This window comes from Bubalus kerabau, chromosome 1, assembly GCF_029407905.1.
Source record: "Bubalus kerabau isolate K-KA32 ecotype Philippines breed swamp buffalo chromosome 1, PCC_UOA_SB_1v2, whole genome shotgun sequence".
NCBI classification, from domain to species: Eukaryota; Metazoa; Chordata; class Mammalia; order Artiodactyla; family Bovidae; genus Bubalus; species Bubalus kerabau.
This window is the reverse complement of record NC_073624.1, coordinates 211205811-211219371: the sequence shown is the minus strand read 5'-3', so window position 1 is coordinate 211219371 and position 13561 is coordinate 211205811. Positions and strand designations below refer to the sequence as shown.

Sequence of the window (13561 nt, the reverse complement as noted above, 5' to 3'; positions counted from 1 at the left end):
CTCATTGGTATACCTTTTCATGTTTTTTGTTGTAAAAGATTTTTTTGAAAGGTTCTGGTCTTTTTAAATAGTTGTGTTCTGTTATGTTTTCACTGAACAGATTTGTGGTGTTAAGGTACAGATTCAGCAAGACCTTATTTATGTATTTTTCCCAGTCCCTCCTAGTTGTAGAGTATGGTCCATTCCACTTAGATTGACACCATTAGGCTCACCATCTTCACCCAGACTCCCTACTTCTAGTCTTGTACTTCTTCAAATGATTACCAACAATTTAGCATTTCTAAAATGCAAGTCAGATCATTTTTATTGCTTTTGAAGACCTAGATACAAAAGGGCAAGAAAATAGAAGATAAAGTGAATAAGGAATAGAGAAATTACTGGAATAATTACTTCACTTGATTTGCCAATGACATTACCTTTAGTCATGATGTTCTTTTCCCATGACATCAGGTCCCTGAGCAAGTTCCCCTACCCCAGAATCCTTTACTAATCTGAGGGTAGCATCTAGAGCTCCCAGGTTTTCTCTCAGCACCACTTTGTTTGGCTGAATTTGCTTGTCAGATGTGGAACATCAAAAGCATCAAAATAATACATATATATACTTTATTATAAGTGTTTGTACAAACTACACTTAAAGTTCAAATTTGTAGGGATAGTAGGCATGTTCAATTAGGATTCTAAACTAACTTAGCTCTTATTTTTAATTATAAGATAAAAAATATTGTTTGAGTCAATGAAGGACTAAATGTTTCTTCTCCTTGCTTATATAATGTTACATACTTCAAATCTTTGCTGTGATACCATCTCATGTGAAAAATGTTCCCTGCTTGAGAGAACATTGGGGTTAATATAATTCTGTCCATTTAGACTTAATATTTTCCCCACAGTACCTTGTGGGGTATTGAATTTTCAATGTACCACAAGAAGCTAAGGATTTCAGACAGGAAACACTCACTAGATAGCTTCAGAATTGGATCATAAGGAACAAACTAGTCCACAATAAAAACAGGCAGAAGATATGTAGTAGTCATGATTAGCTATGATAGAATGAACGTGATTTCTAAGATTTGTCACACAGCCACCAAGCAGAAACTATGGACTAAAAAAGGAAGAAATGTCTGATAACTTTGCCTTTATTTTTAAGTAATTTCAAATATATACTGGTACCAAGGATAATCATAGTACAATGAACACATAGAAGGCTTACCTACATTTATCTGTTAACATTCTTTGGCCTCATCACCTTTTTCTGTCCATCCCTTTCCCATTAGTTGCATAAATTATGATATTTTACTCTAAATAACTTAGTTATGTATTTCCTAAGTATATGAATACTATCCCTCAGCATCACTGTACACTTATCAACTTCATAAAAGTGAAACATGGATTTAGTATAATTGTAAAAATAATTTTTACAAGAAGTATAAAATTAAAGATAAATTTTACAAGAAGTATAAAAATGAGTTTTCCAGTACAGGGAAACAGTTCCTTCAAAGGGATGAATATAGGATGACACATCATGGTAGGACAATCCAAAGAATAACTTAAGCAGAAGACTATATATCTCTGATAAGTAAACTGAAGAATAAACTATTAGCATAAAAATATCTCATTTCATAGTTCTCTGAAAGGCAGATTCTGCATTCAACAAGTTCTTTAGAGCCCCTGTGACATCCTTATTCCTAAGACTGTAGATTAAAGGGTTTAGAACAGGAGTGAGTATGGTGTAAAAGATAGATACAGCCATGTCCTTCTCAGAGGTGTGGTAGGAGCTGGGGAACATATAGCTGTAGGTTGAAGTTCCATAGAAGAGTATGACCACAGTCATGTGGGAGGAACAAGTCATAAAAGCTTTTTTCCTGCCCTCTGCTGAATTCATCCTGTGGATGGTGAGGAGGATGAATGAATAAGAACTTGAAATGACGGTCACAGGGATGAGGAGCATGAGGACACAGCAAAGGTACATGAGTGTCTCATACAGGGAAGTGTCTGAGCAGGAAAGCTTCATTACAGCAGGGACCTCACAGAAGAAATGATGGATCTCCCGGGATCTGCAGAAGGGGAAGGTCATGGTGATGGGTGTGAGCATAAAGCCATCCACTGATCCCAGAAACCAGCAGCCAGACACCAGGAGGAGCCACACCTTATGGCTCATGAGGGTAGAATAGTGGAGTGGATGACAGATGGCCGCATAGCGGTCATAGGCCATGGCAGCCAGAAGGAAATATTCTGAACCTCCTACTGTTAGATAGAGAAACATCTGCATTCCACATTCAGGGGCTGAGATCTTATTTACACCCATGACCTGGTCCATGAGCATCTTGGGAACAATTACAGAAATGTATATCATGTCCATGAGAGACAATTGGCTGATGAAAAAGTACATGGGAGTGTGGAGGTGGGCATCAGAATATATCAGAAGGATCAGCATGATATTCCCAGACAGGGCCATCAGGAAAATCACAAAAATGACTGCACAAAGAAGAATTGGGTACTTGGATTGACTGAAGAGTCCCATGAGGATGAAATCCAACTGTCCAGTGTAGTTGGCCACCCAGATGGAGTTGTCCATGAGATTTCACCTAAAGCACCAAGGAGAGCTTTGTGATTAACAGATTATTCATGGGATATGACCACCTGAAATGAATATTTAGTGAGATTGTGGGGTGTGTGTGAGTTTGTGTGTGTGCATGCTCAGAAACTCAGTTATTCTAATTATGAAGAAATGTCACAGGGCTGTAGATTTCGGGATTAATAATTGCTTGCAATTTAGTTGAAATCTGAGATTCCACAACTTTTGCTTAAGGAGTTGGTTACTCATAGTAAAACTACAGTGTTTTGTTACAGAAGTCAGAATTGAATCAGTCTGTTTTAAGGAACCAACAAATCTTATAGAGTCTTTGAACATATTCCACATGAGAAAGAATTAGAAAATAGCTGAAACATAATTTGGGGAAAATCTATACCAAATGTTTGAACTCCTTTTGCCTGTAGGTTCTGGCCTTGCTGTGAGGCTCTGTGATTATGTAGAGGGAGCCATGCATCCACAGGAGAAGACTGGGGTCCTCAGAAATGGCCAAATATTTAGTTATAGTGAGGGCACTGAGTGAGGAGCCCAGATTCTGAGTCAGGACTGTGGCTGCTGGTTCACATTATCCTCTACCCACCATTCCTCTGTCCACAGTACATAAAAATAATACAATTTGGTCTCTGATATGGTTAGGATTAAATGAGGTAAATGAAGTAAACTAATTAAATTGCTTAGAATATTACCACAGATGAATAAGCACATACAGTGTTAAAGTATTAATATATAGAGTTATGACAGCAAATTCTGTGTAAAAGATGGCTATTATTTACTAGTATTTTTCTATTATTTGAGATGCATTATTTCAGTTTGTTAGTTTTAGCATCTATTTACACATATAAGAATTTGATTATTTCTGTAGTTCTGAAATAATATAATGCATAGATTTGTGTGATGTACATACATACACATGAATGTACCTGTATGTATAATCTCAGACTTTTTGTAAATACATACAAACACTGTAAAATATATATTTATATAAATATGTAAATGTAAATAAATATACAGTATATATTTCTTATTTTAATTTTTCTATGCAAAGCTTTATGGAAAAATCCCATCTCAGTTCTGTCTAGTACATGCTTCCCCAACACAATGTCCTTAAAGTTCATGCCATTTGTTCTAAGTCTTAGTGAGAACTAGCATTTAGATGATAACTGTCATTTACAAGACAAAGTTGTTTCATGAATATCATCTATCTGCTTTATTGTCAATGGCGATCAATTTTTCATGGAGACAGAGATGCAGAAAGAAAATGTGAAAAACAGGAGTCTTTGACTCCAATTCAGGGTTCCCTCCTCTATCTTTATGTTCACAGCCTACAACTATCTCTGAGGATGAAGACAAATCAAAGAAAAATTAAACTTGCTTACACTTAAGGAGGTCACAGTCTATTCAGGGAAACATATCATATAAAATGTGATTTTAAGTAGAATTTTAAAAGATATACAAAGTAAATAAGAAAGAGTGATAAAAGAATATTATGTCTGGCCTTGCTGAAGAGAATCACAAAGCCCAGACATATATCTACATCTGCTCTTATGGAGATTAAAACTTTGAAACTTTTCAATTTCTTACATGTTAAATGTTAAAATATATGTTATTACAAATCAGAAGGAAACTTTGGTTACTCTTTCTGGGAAGACTTTACATTTCAGGAAGAATTGTCAAGTTTCATATATATTTTATATTCTTCTGTTTTCAATTTATCATTTAAAATTTTTAATTGAAGGGTAATTGCTCCATAATGCTGTTCTTTCTTCTGCCACACAACAATGTGAGTCACTCACAAGTATACCCCCTGTAACTCTGGAGCCTCCTTCCCATCCCCCCATCTCAACTCTAGGTTGTTTTAATAACAGATTATACTCTTGTAATAATCCCAGAGACTAATGACAACATTTGACTTAGAAACAGTCCCAAATTCTGGGATGCTAAAGAAGTAGACAGCACTGAAAATGAATTTGATCCCTTAATATGAATAATAAATTTGGGAAAAATTCCATTAAAATATAATATTTCTGTCAAATTCTACTTACACTGGCAGATGAAAGCTGAGATCTATGTAAAGTGTAAAAACAGTCCAATAAGCTAAAGAAACACCTGTGACTGAGTCGTTACTTGTGGTCAAAGTGAAGTAAGGACCAATGTAGTGACTGGCACATGTGAAGAGCTCAAATCTGTTTGCTGAATAAATGATGGGTGAGCAGAAGGGTGAGTAGGAGGCACTGGTCAAATCTCTGTTGCACTTTGATAAACGGGAGCCACTGTGATCAAGCCACACTGAAGAGCCCACGTAGGACTCCAGACAAACAAAGCAATACAGTCTGTACAACACCAAGCAACTGGCCTCACTGATTGCCCTTACTGTTTTCTATCCAATTGCTTGAGTTTAATGTAAATTGGAAAAGTGTATATTTGACTTGGAAAATTATTAAGAGTAGGAGTAGAATAATATCAAATCTTATATGAAACTGACAGCATCTTAGCCATTGTTTTATTGTTTTACAATACTTTTCTCCTCAAGAGCCCGTGAGGTACTTATTAATTCACCTTAATTTCTCCTTTTATAGCTTAAATGATTCAGGTTCCTACAGCATTGACCTATCATCATACCATCCCCCTGAAGGAACTTGTGTCTCAGCTCTTGTATCAGGACACAGCTTGTAATGCTGCCTACGTTCTCGAGGGCATAGTCTTGTCTTTACAGTCTACAATTCGGTTACTAGCCATGCATTGTCATTTCACCCAGGAAACATAAATAAGGTTGAAACATTCATTTTAATGTTATAACTTCCAGTATTAATCTTCATTCAATGTAAAACTACTCCTTTTTCTTTTGTAAAATTTCTGTCTCAAGGAAACAAACTCATTATAAAATAATAAAGGAGGAATATATATTCTTTTGTCCCTAAATAGTTGGAAATCAAAACCCATTTTTAATATGTTGCAGTAAATAATGTTACATAAAAGATTGTGGAAAAAGAAACACTATCATTCCATAAAGACAAATAATAAGGGAAAAATAAGGAAACATAGTCTAGAATTAACAGAATGTGCAAGAAGCAGAATAAATCAAAACCAGTGATTACCCTTTTGATTCCGTAGTCCTGTTTTGCTATCTGACTGACCTCAACACCAGATGGTGCCTGAAGTTTTATCAAGATGGACTAATGGAAAGTGTCCTCAGTTAACAGTATAAAAAGAAACAGGAGTGTGATATCATCCCTGTTATATTATGCTCACTGGGAGAATGGATGATGCTTTCTATTGATAAATTTCCTCTGGGATCTTCAAGTAGAATACAATTAAGACAGCTAAAAAAATTTACTAGATATCTCTGTTGTACTTTTCTGGTTTCCTTCTCATGTGTTTTAAAAATTTTTTTCATTTGTTTTTAAACTAGAAATCTCAAAAATATTAACAATAATCTCAAATTTTACCATAATTGATAAAATCTTATTTATGACAAAAATGATATTTTATATATGGCCTTAGTCTTTCTACAATTTTTTTCCTTATGTATATTTATATATCTTTATTATTTGTTCAAGAATATTTTGTGAGGTTTTGATGCTTCTCTTATCTTTCAAAGATACAGATTCTGAAATTCTTAGACCAATTTATGGATCAAAGACTGAACCACTAATCAGCACTGTGGTTAAGACTAAAATTGCGATGATCTCCTTTACATTTTCATCTGGCTCATTCTTCAATAGGTAACTAATTTTATTCTTTTTTTTGTTTACTCAGTTGTAATCTCTATTGCTTTAATGTTGAATTGCATTTTAGATATTTGGTCTTAATTTAATGTATACAAGTTAATCATAAAAATATTAAAAAACACAACTTGTTAAAATAAAAATTTAAAAATCAATCATAGTGTACACTTCCAGATAAAAGTTATTCCTTAATAGTTGTATCTTCCTTTCAGACTACAGATATTTAAGAAATGTATACCACGTACTAGGCTTCCCAGGTGGCTCTAGTGGTAAAGAACCAGCCTGCTGATGAAGGAAATGTAAGAGATGTGGGTTCGATCCCTGGGTCTGGAAGATCCCCTGGAGGAGGGCATGGCAACCTACTCCAGTATTCTTGCTTGAAGAATCCCATAGACAGAGGAGCCTGGTGGTCTACAGTCCATAGGGTAGCAAAGAGTCGGACATGACTGAAGTGACTGAGTGCACACACACCTACTGTGTACCAGGCAGTTAGGATAAACCAAGAAATAAGATAAGAGTGACTCTATCCTCACTAAACTTGCAACCAAATTCTTCTGAACATTTTTTCTGTATGTGTTCTCAAATTATAATTATTATTTTCCTGTGGTATCTTTTCTGCATGGTATACTTTATCCAGACAGTGACTTCTGTTGTAAGGCCCATACCTTGGGGGCTGGGGCCTCCTGTGCCCTCCAAAGTTTGAGCTTGCAGATGGTTTGTCCTAACCCTTTTATCACCTGGATTTTCTTCAGACTCTGAGAGTGCAAGCCCTGGGAGGTACTGAGCAGTGGGAAGAAGGAAGAAGTTGCATCTTTTTCTTGCTTTTGGAGATGATGTCTGGCAGCTTCAGCAGCTACTTTCAAGTAATGACCATTGGGGAGCTATGGGATACAGAGCCCCAAGGGTAGTTTCAGTGGTGTTGGCAGGATGCAAATGTCTGGGTTTCACCAGAAGAGCATACTACTGGTAACAACAGATTGCAACATCTTTATCAGATCAGCTTGGGGGCACTTGGGATCCAAGTCTGTTGAGGACTCCTGAGCGTGAAGACTCTTTTCTGCTTCCCCAGCCTTCATGACAGCCCTTTGTCAACATTCTGTCAATTTCCCTGTATCAGATCCCTTTGGTTTGAAATTTGTTAAATATTTGTTTGTTACTGGACATAACAATGGGTTTAATGTCTTATCAAATTAATTATACTTCAATTACAATCCCCAATTTGAACAATTATGTTGAATTCACATTTATAAATTATACATGGTGTGAAATAAAAGTGCTTTCATAGAAAACACTACCTGAATGTAATTTTTTCTAAGTTAACCTACAACAGCATTTAAAATGTTTTAAGTTTCTTCATGCACAACACTAAATTTCTTTCCAAAAACATACTCAAATTGTGCTGTTTTAAATGCATGCAAACTCATACTGCTAGCCATATGACAGGTCATAATTAGAGAGACAAGGGGCAAGCCCTTAGTCTGAAAGGACCAAGCTCCTTTCAGAACAAGGAGAACAACTTTATTCAGAAAGCCAGCAGACCAAGAGCCTGGTAGACTAATGTCCCAAAGAGTCATCTTACTAGAGTTAAAATTCAGAATGCTTTCAAATTTAAAAAGAAGGCAATATGACTAGTTGTTGCAAAATACTTCATCCCAAATTTCTTTGTTCTTGCAGCTGCTCAAGTAGGTCTGGTTCTATAGATCTCCAACAAGTCCATTGTTATTTTTTGTTCTTGCAACTTTTCATCTCTATATGAATGGAAAAGTGTTTTACATTAAAGGTTAATACCAGGAGGCAGAGCATTGAGATATTCCCTTACAAAGGCACAGAGCCACCATGATTAAGCACAAGCAATAGAACACAGAGATAAAGAAATACATCTAATGTGGAGTCAGGTTTGCTCTTCTTTGTAACAATTTCCAACTTTAATTGTCCATTCCAAAGAATAGCAAGGAGAGATAAGAAAGACTTTCTCAGTGATAAGTTCAAAGAAATAGAGGAAAACAGTAGAATGGGAAAAACTAGAGATCTCTTCAAGAAAATTAGAGATACCAAGGAAACATTTCATGCAAAGATGGGTTCAATAAAAGATAGAAATGGTATGGACCTAACAGAAGCAGAAGATATTAAGAAGAGATGGCAAGAATACACAGAAGAACTTTACAAAAAAGATGTTCACGACCCAGATAATCATGATGGTGTGATCACTCACCTAGAGCCAGACATTGGGAATGCGAAGTCAAGTGGGCCTTAGGAAGCATCACTATGAACAAAGCCAGTGGAGGTGATGGAATTCCAGTTGAGCTATTTCAAATCCTGAAAGATGATGCTGTGAAAGTCCTGCACTCAATATGCCAGCAAATTTGAAAAACTCAGCAGTGGCCACAGGACTGGAAAAGGTCAGTTTTCATTCCAATCCCAAAGAAAGGCAATGCCAAAGAGTGCTCAAACTACTGCACAATTGCACTCATCTCACACACTTGTAAAATAATGCTCAAAATTACCTAAGCCAGGCTTCAGCAATATGTGAACCATGAACTTCCAGATGTTCAAGCTGGTTTTAGAAAAGGCAGAGGAACCAGAGATCAAATTGTCAACATCCATTGGATCATTGGAAAAGCAAGAGAGTTCCAGAAAAACATCTACTTCTGCTTGATTGACTATGCCAAATACTTTGACTGTGTGGATCACAACAAACGGTGGAAAATTCTTCAAGAGATGGGAATACCAGGCCATCTGACTTGCCTCTTGAGAAACCTGTATGCAAGTCAGGAAGCAACAGTAAGAACTGGACATGGAACAACAGATAGGTTCCAAATAGGGAAATGAGTATGTCAAGGTTGTATTGTCACTCTTTAACCTTATATGCAGAGTACATCATGAGAAATGCTGGGCTGGATGAAGCACAAGCTGGAATCAAGATTCCTGGGAGAAATATCAATAACCTCAGATATGCAGATGACACCACCCTTATGGCAGAAAGTGAAGAAGCACTAAAGAGCCTCTTGATGAATGTGAAAGAGGAGAGTGAAAAAGTTGGCTTAAAGCTCAACATTCAGAAAACTAAGATCATGGCATCTGGTCCCATCACTTTATGGGAAATAGATGGGGAAACAGTGGAAACAGTGTCAGACTTTATTTTTTTGGGCTCCAAAATCACTGCAGATGGTGACTGCAACCATGAAATTAAAAGACTGTTGCTCCTTGGAAGAAAGGCTATGACCAACCTAGACAGCATATTAAAAAGCAGAGACATTGCTTGCCAACAAAGTTAGGTCTAATCAAAGCTATGGTTTTTCCAGTGGTCATGTATGGATGTGAGAGTTGCATCATAAAGAAAGCAGAGAGCCAGTGAACTGATGCTTTTGAACTGTGGTGTTGGAGAAGACTCGTGAGTCCCTTGGACTGCAAGAAGATCCAAGCAGTCCATCCTAAAAGAAGTCAGTCCTGATTATTCATTGGAAGGACTGATGCTGGAGCTGAAACTCCAATACTTTGGCCATCTGATGTGAAGAACTGACTCATTTGAAAAGACCCTGATGCTAGGTAAGATTGAAAGTGGGAGGAGAAGGGGACACAGGATGAGGTGGTTAGATGGCATCGCTGACTTGACGGACATGAATTTAATTAGGCTTCAGGAATTGGTGATGGACAGGGAGTCCTGGCATTTGTGGTCCATGGGGTTGCAAAGAGTCAGACATGACTGAGTGACTGAACTGACTGATCCAAGATTCTCTGCCTTATGCTATCTTTCTACAACCATTTTAAAGAAAAGGGGTAATTTCCCTCTTTGGTACTTTACAACAAGTGATTGTTACCAGAAAAGTGAAGCAAAATAGAAAATAAAGTCAGCATTATTCATCTGAGGGAGCTTGGCTTGAAAGAGCTACTTAATATCTTTTGCTTTTTTTGTCCCATCCAGATTTTGCGGAAGTAGGTTTTTTAAATTTATGGTCTTATTTTGACTAATTTAACAAAAGAATGAGTGTTTAGCACCTTGTATGGTCCTGTCCACTTAGCTGCAAGTTGATGTTTGGGTGCTTGTTCTCTCCAGGATTTGAGAAGGACCCAATCTCCTGGCTGGAAAGAGTGCAGGACCACCTGAGTTGGGATACAAAATTATTGACTCAGACTCATAAACAGAAGTTATTATTGCCTAAAATCTTAACATAGTTGGCAACTTCTAGGTCCTTTAAGACATTCTCTTGCCTGTACAGATACCTGGAATGGTCTCACATACAATATTTCAAAAAGGCTTAATTTGAACTTGCTTTTGGGAATCATTTTAATCTATAGCTGGGAAGGACTTGTTCCAAATTAAATTAGTCTCCTGATATATTTATCAATGCTGTTTCATTATTTATGTTTTTCCTATTGATTGGGTTCTCTAGAATGAATGTAATTTCCAATCAATATAGCATTGTTATTTTGAAGGATATTTGATCATATAAATTAAAGAATATATTCCTTAAGGATTATTCTATCTACTTCAGATTTTTTTTTTTTTTCCTGTCCAGGTGGGATATGCTGCCACTCATCCTGAAAAACTGTCCACAAACACAAACAGCATTGGCATTTTTGGCCCTTCCTGAGCTATTGTCCGGAGAAGGCAATGGCACCCCACTCCAGTACTCTTGCCTGGAAAATCCCATGGACGGAGGAGCCTGGTAGGCTACAGTCCATGGGGTCGCTAAGAGTCGGGTCGCTAAGAGTTGGACACGACTGAGCGACTTCATTTTCACTTTTCACTTTTATGCATTGGAGAAGGAAATGGCAACCCACTCCAGTGTTCTTGCCTGGAGAATCCCAGGGACGGGGGAGCCTGGTGGGCTGCCCTCTATGGGGTCGCACAGAGTCGGGCACGACTGACTCGACTTAGCAGCAGCAGCAGCAGCAGAGCTATTGTCAGTCCATATTTCTGGTCTTACCTTTTCAGATACCTCAGGGTGAGGACATTCTATCTCTTTTTCTGAGTTTTCTATGACAGTTATATGTAGGTTTAAAGCATGTTCCATGGGGACTGTGATATCAAGTTGTCATTTAATCTACAGAGGAAATCTTGGCCCTGACAAGGGATAGGAAAATTAGGCATGTACAATAAACTACATTTTATGTGATATTTCATATTTGAGCCTGCAATGGTTGTAAAAATAATCAGCCTTGTCCTTCTACTGATACCCCAGTGGCTGGGGTAGACTGGAATATTCTACGTGCTAACTTGGTATTTTACGTGGAATACATTTCCCCTGTGTCTACCAGAAAGTCAGTCTACTTGTTCTTCACTGTCAATTTTACCCAGGGCTCCTGTAGGGACATTTGAATTCAGTGTCTTAAATCTAGGTAAACCCCTGGGTCTCTTCATTCATCATCTGAATATTCTTTCCATTTTACCATCTGAGAGGTCCCACTACTTTTTTCTTCAGCTTTCCTTTAATTTGAGGCATTCTCCTTTTCAGTGTTCTACCTCTTTATAATAGGCACATTGTTCTTTACCTATTGATAGCTTAGCTTTCTTAGGGCCTCCTATCTTTGGAGAATTCAATGCAGCAGCTGGAAATGGGGCATTTCACCTTACGTTTCCCTTTTTCTGTTTCTGTTCTCTGCTGATGACTATTTTATTTTTTTATTTTTTAAAATATAAATTTATTTATTTTAATTGGAGGTTAATTACTTTACAATATTGTATTGGTTTTGCCATACATCGACATGAATCCACCACAGGTATACACGTGTTCCCCATCCCGAACCCCCCTCCCACCTCCCTCCCCGTACCATCCCTCTGGGTCGTCTCAGTGCACCAGCCCCAAGCATCCAGTATCATGCATCGAACCTGGACTGGCGACTCGTCTCATATATGATATTATACATGCATGTTTCAATGCCATTCTCCCAAATCATTCCACCCTCTCCCTCTCCCACAGAGTCCAAAAGACTGTTCTATACATCAGTGTCTCTTTTGCTGTCTCGCATACAGGATTATCATTACCATCTTTCTAAATTCCATATATGTGCATTAATATACTGTACTGGTGTTTTTCTTTCTGGTTTACTTCACTCTGGATAATAGGCTCCAGTTTGATCCACCTCATTAGAACTGATTCAAATGTATTCTTTTTAATGGCTGAGTAATGTATGCAGGTCAGTAAGCAACAGTTAGAACTGGACATGGAACAACAGACTGGTTCCAAATAGGAAAAGGAGTACGTCAAAGCTGTATATTGTCACCCTGCTTATTTAACTTATATGCAGAGTACATGATGAGAAACGCTGGACTGGAAGAAGCACAAGCTGGAATCAAGATTGCCAGGAGAAATATCAATAACCTCAGATATGCAGATGACACCACCCTTATGGCAGAATGTGAAGAGGAACTCAAAAGCCTCTTGATGAAAGTGAAAGTGGAGAGTGAAAAAGTTGGCTTAAAGCTCAACATTCAGAAAACAAAGATCATGGCATCCAGTCCCATCACTTTATGGGAAATAGATGGGGAAACAGTGGAAACAGTGTCAGACTTTATTTTTCTGGGCTCCAAAATCACTGCAGATGGTGACTGCAGCCATGAAATTAAAAGATGCTTACTCCTTGGAAGGAAAGTTATGACCAACCTAGATAGCATATTCAAAAGCAGAGACACTACTTTGCCAATAAAGGTTCGTCTAGTCAAGGCTATGGTTTTTCCTGTGGTCATGTATGGATGTGAGAGTTGGACTGTGAAGAAGGCTGAGTGCTGAAGAATTGATGCTTTTGAACTGTGGTGTTGGAGAAGACTCTTGAGAGTCCCTTGGACTGCAAGGAGATCCAACCTGTCCATTCTGAAGGAGATCAGCCCTGGGATTTCTTTGGAAGGAATGATGGTAAGGCTGAAACTCCAGTACTTTGGTCACCTCATGAGAAGAGTTGACTCATTGGAAAAGACTCTGATGCAGGGAGGGATTGGGGGCAGGAGGAGAAAGGGACGACAGAGGATGAGATGGCTCGATGGCATTACTGACTCGATGGACGTGAGTCTGGGTGAACTCCGGAAGTTGATGATGGACAGGGAGGCCTGGCGTGCTGTGATTCATGGGATCGCAAAGAGTCGGACACAACTGAGTGACTGAACTGAACTGAATACTCCATTGTGTATATGTACCACAGCTTTCTTATCTATTCATCTGCTGATGGACATCTAGGTTGCTTCCATGTCCTGACTATTATAAACAGTGCTGCGATGAACATTGGGGTACACGTGTCTCTTTCAATTCTGGTT

General features: G+C 37.9%; 1 protein-coding gene across 1 annotated transcript; it reads right to left on the bottom strand.

The window, feature by feature from the left end:
- Nucleotides 1–1609: 1609 nt before the first annotated feature.
- On the bottom strand, nucleotides 1610–2572 carry LOC129642182 (olfactory receptor 2T29-like). The gene has a single exon (XM_055566741.1). It carries the CDS (start codon nucleotides 2570–2572, stop codon nucleotides 1610–1612), a length of 963 nt encoding a protein of 320 aa, XP_055422716.1.
- Between the last annotated feature and the right edge of the window lie 10989 nt (nucleotides 2573–13561).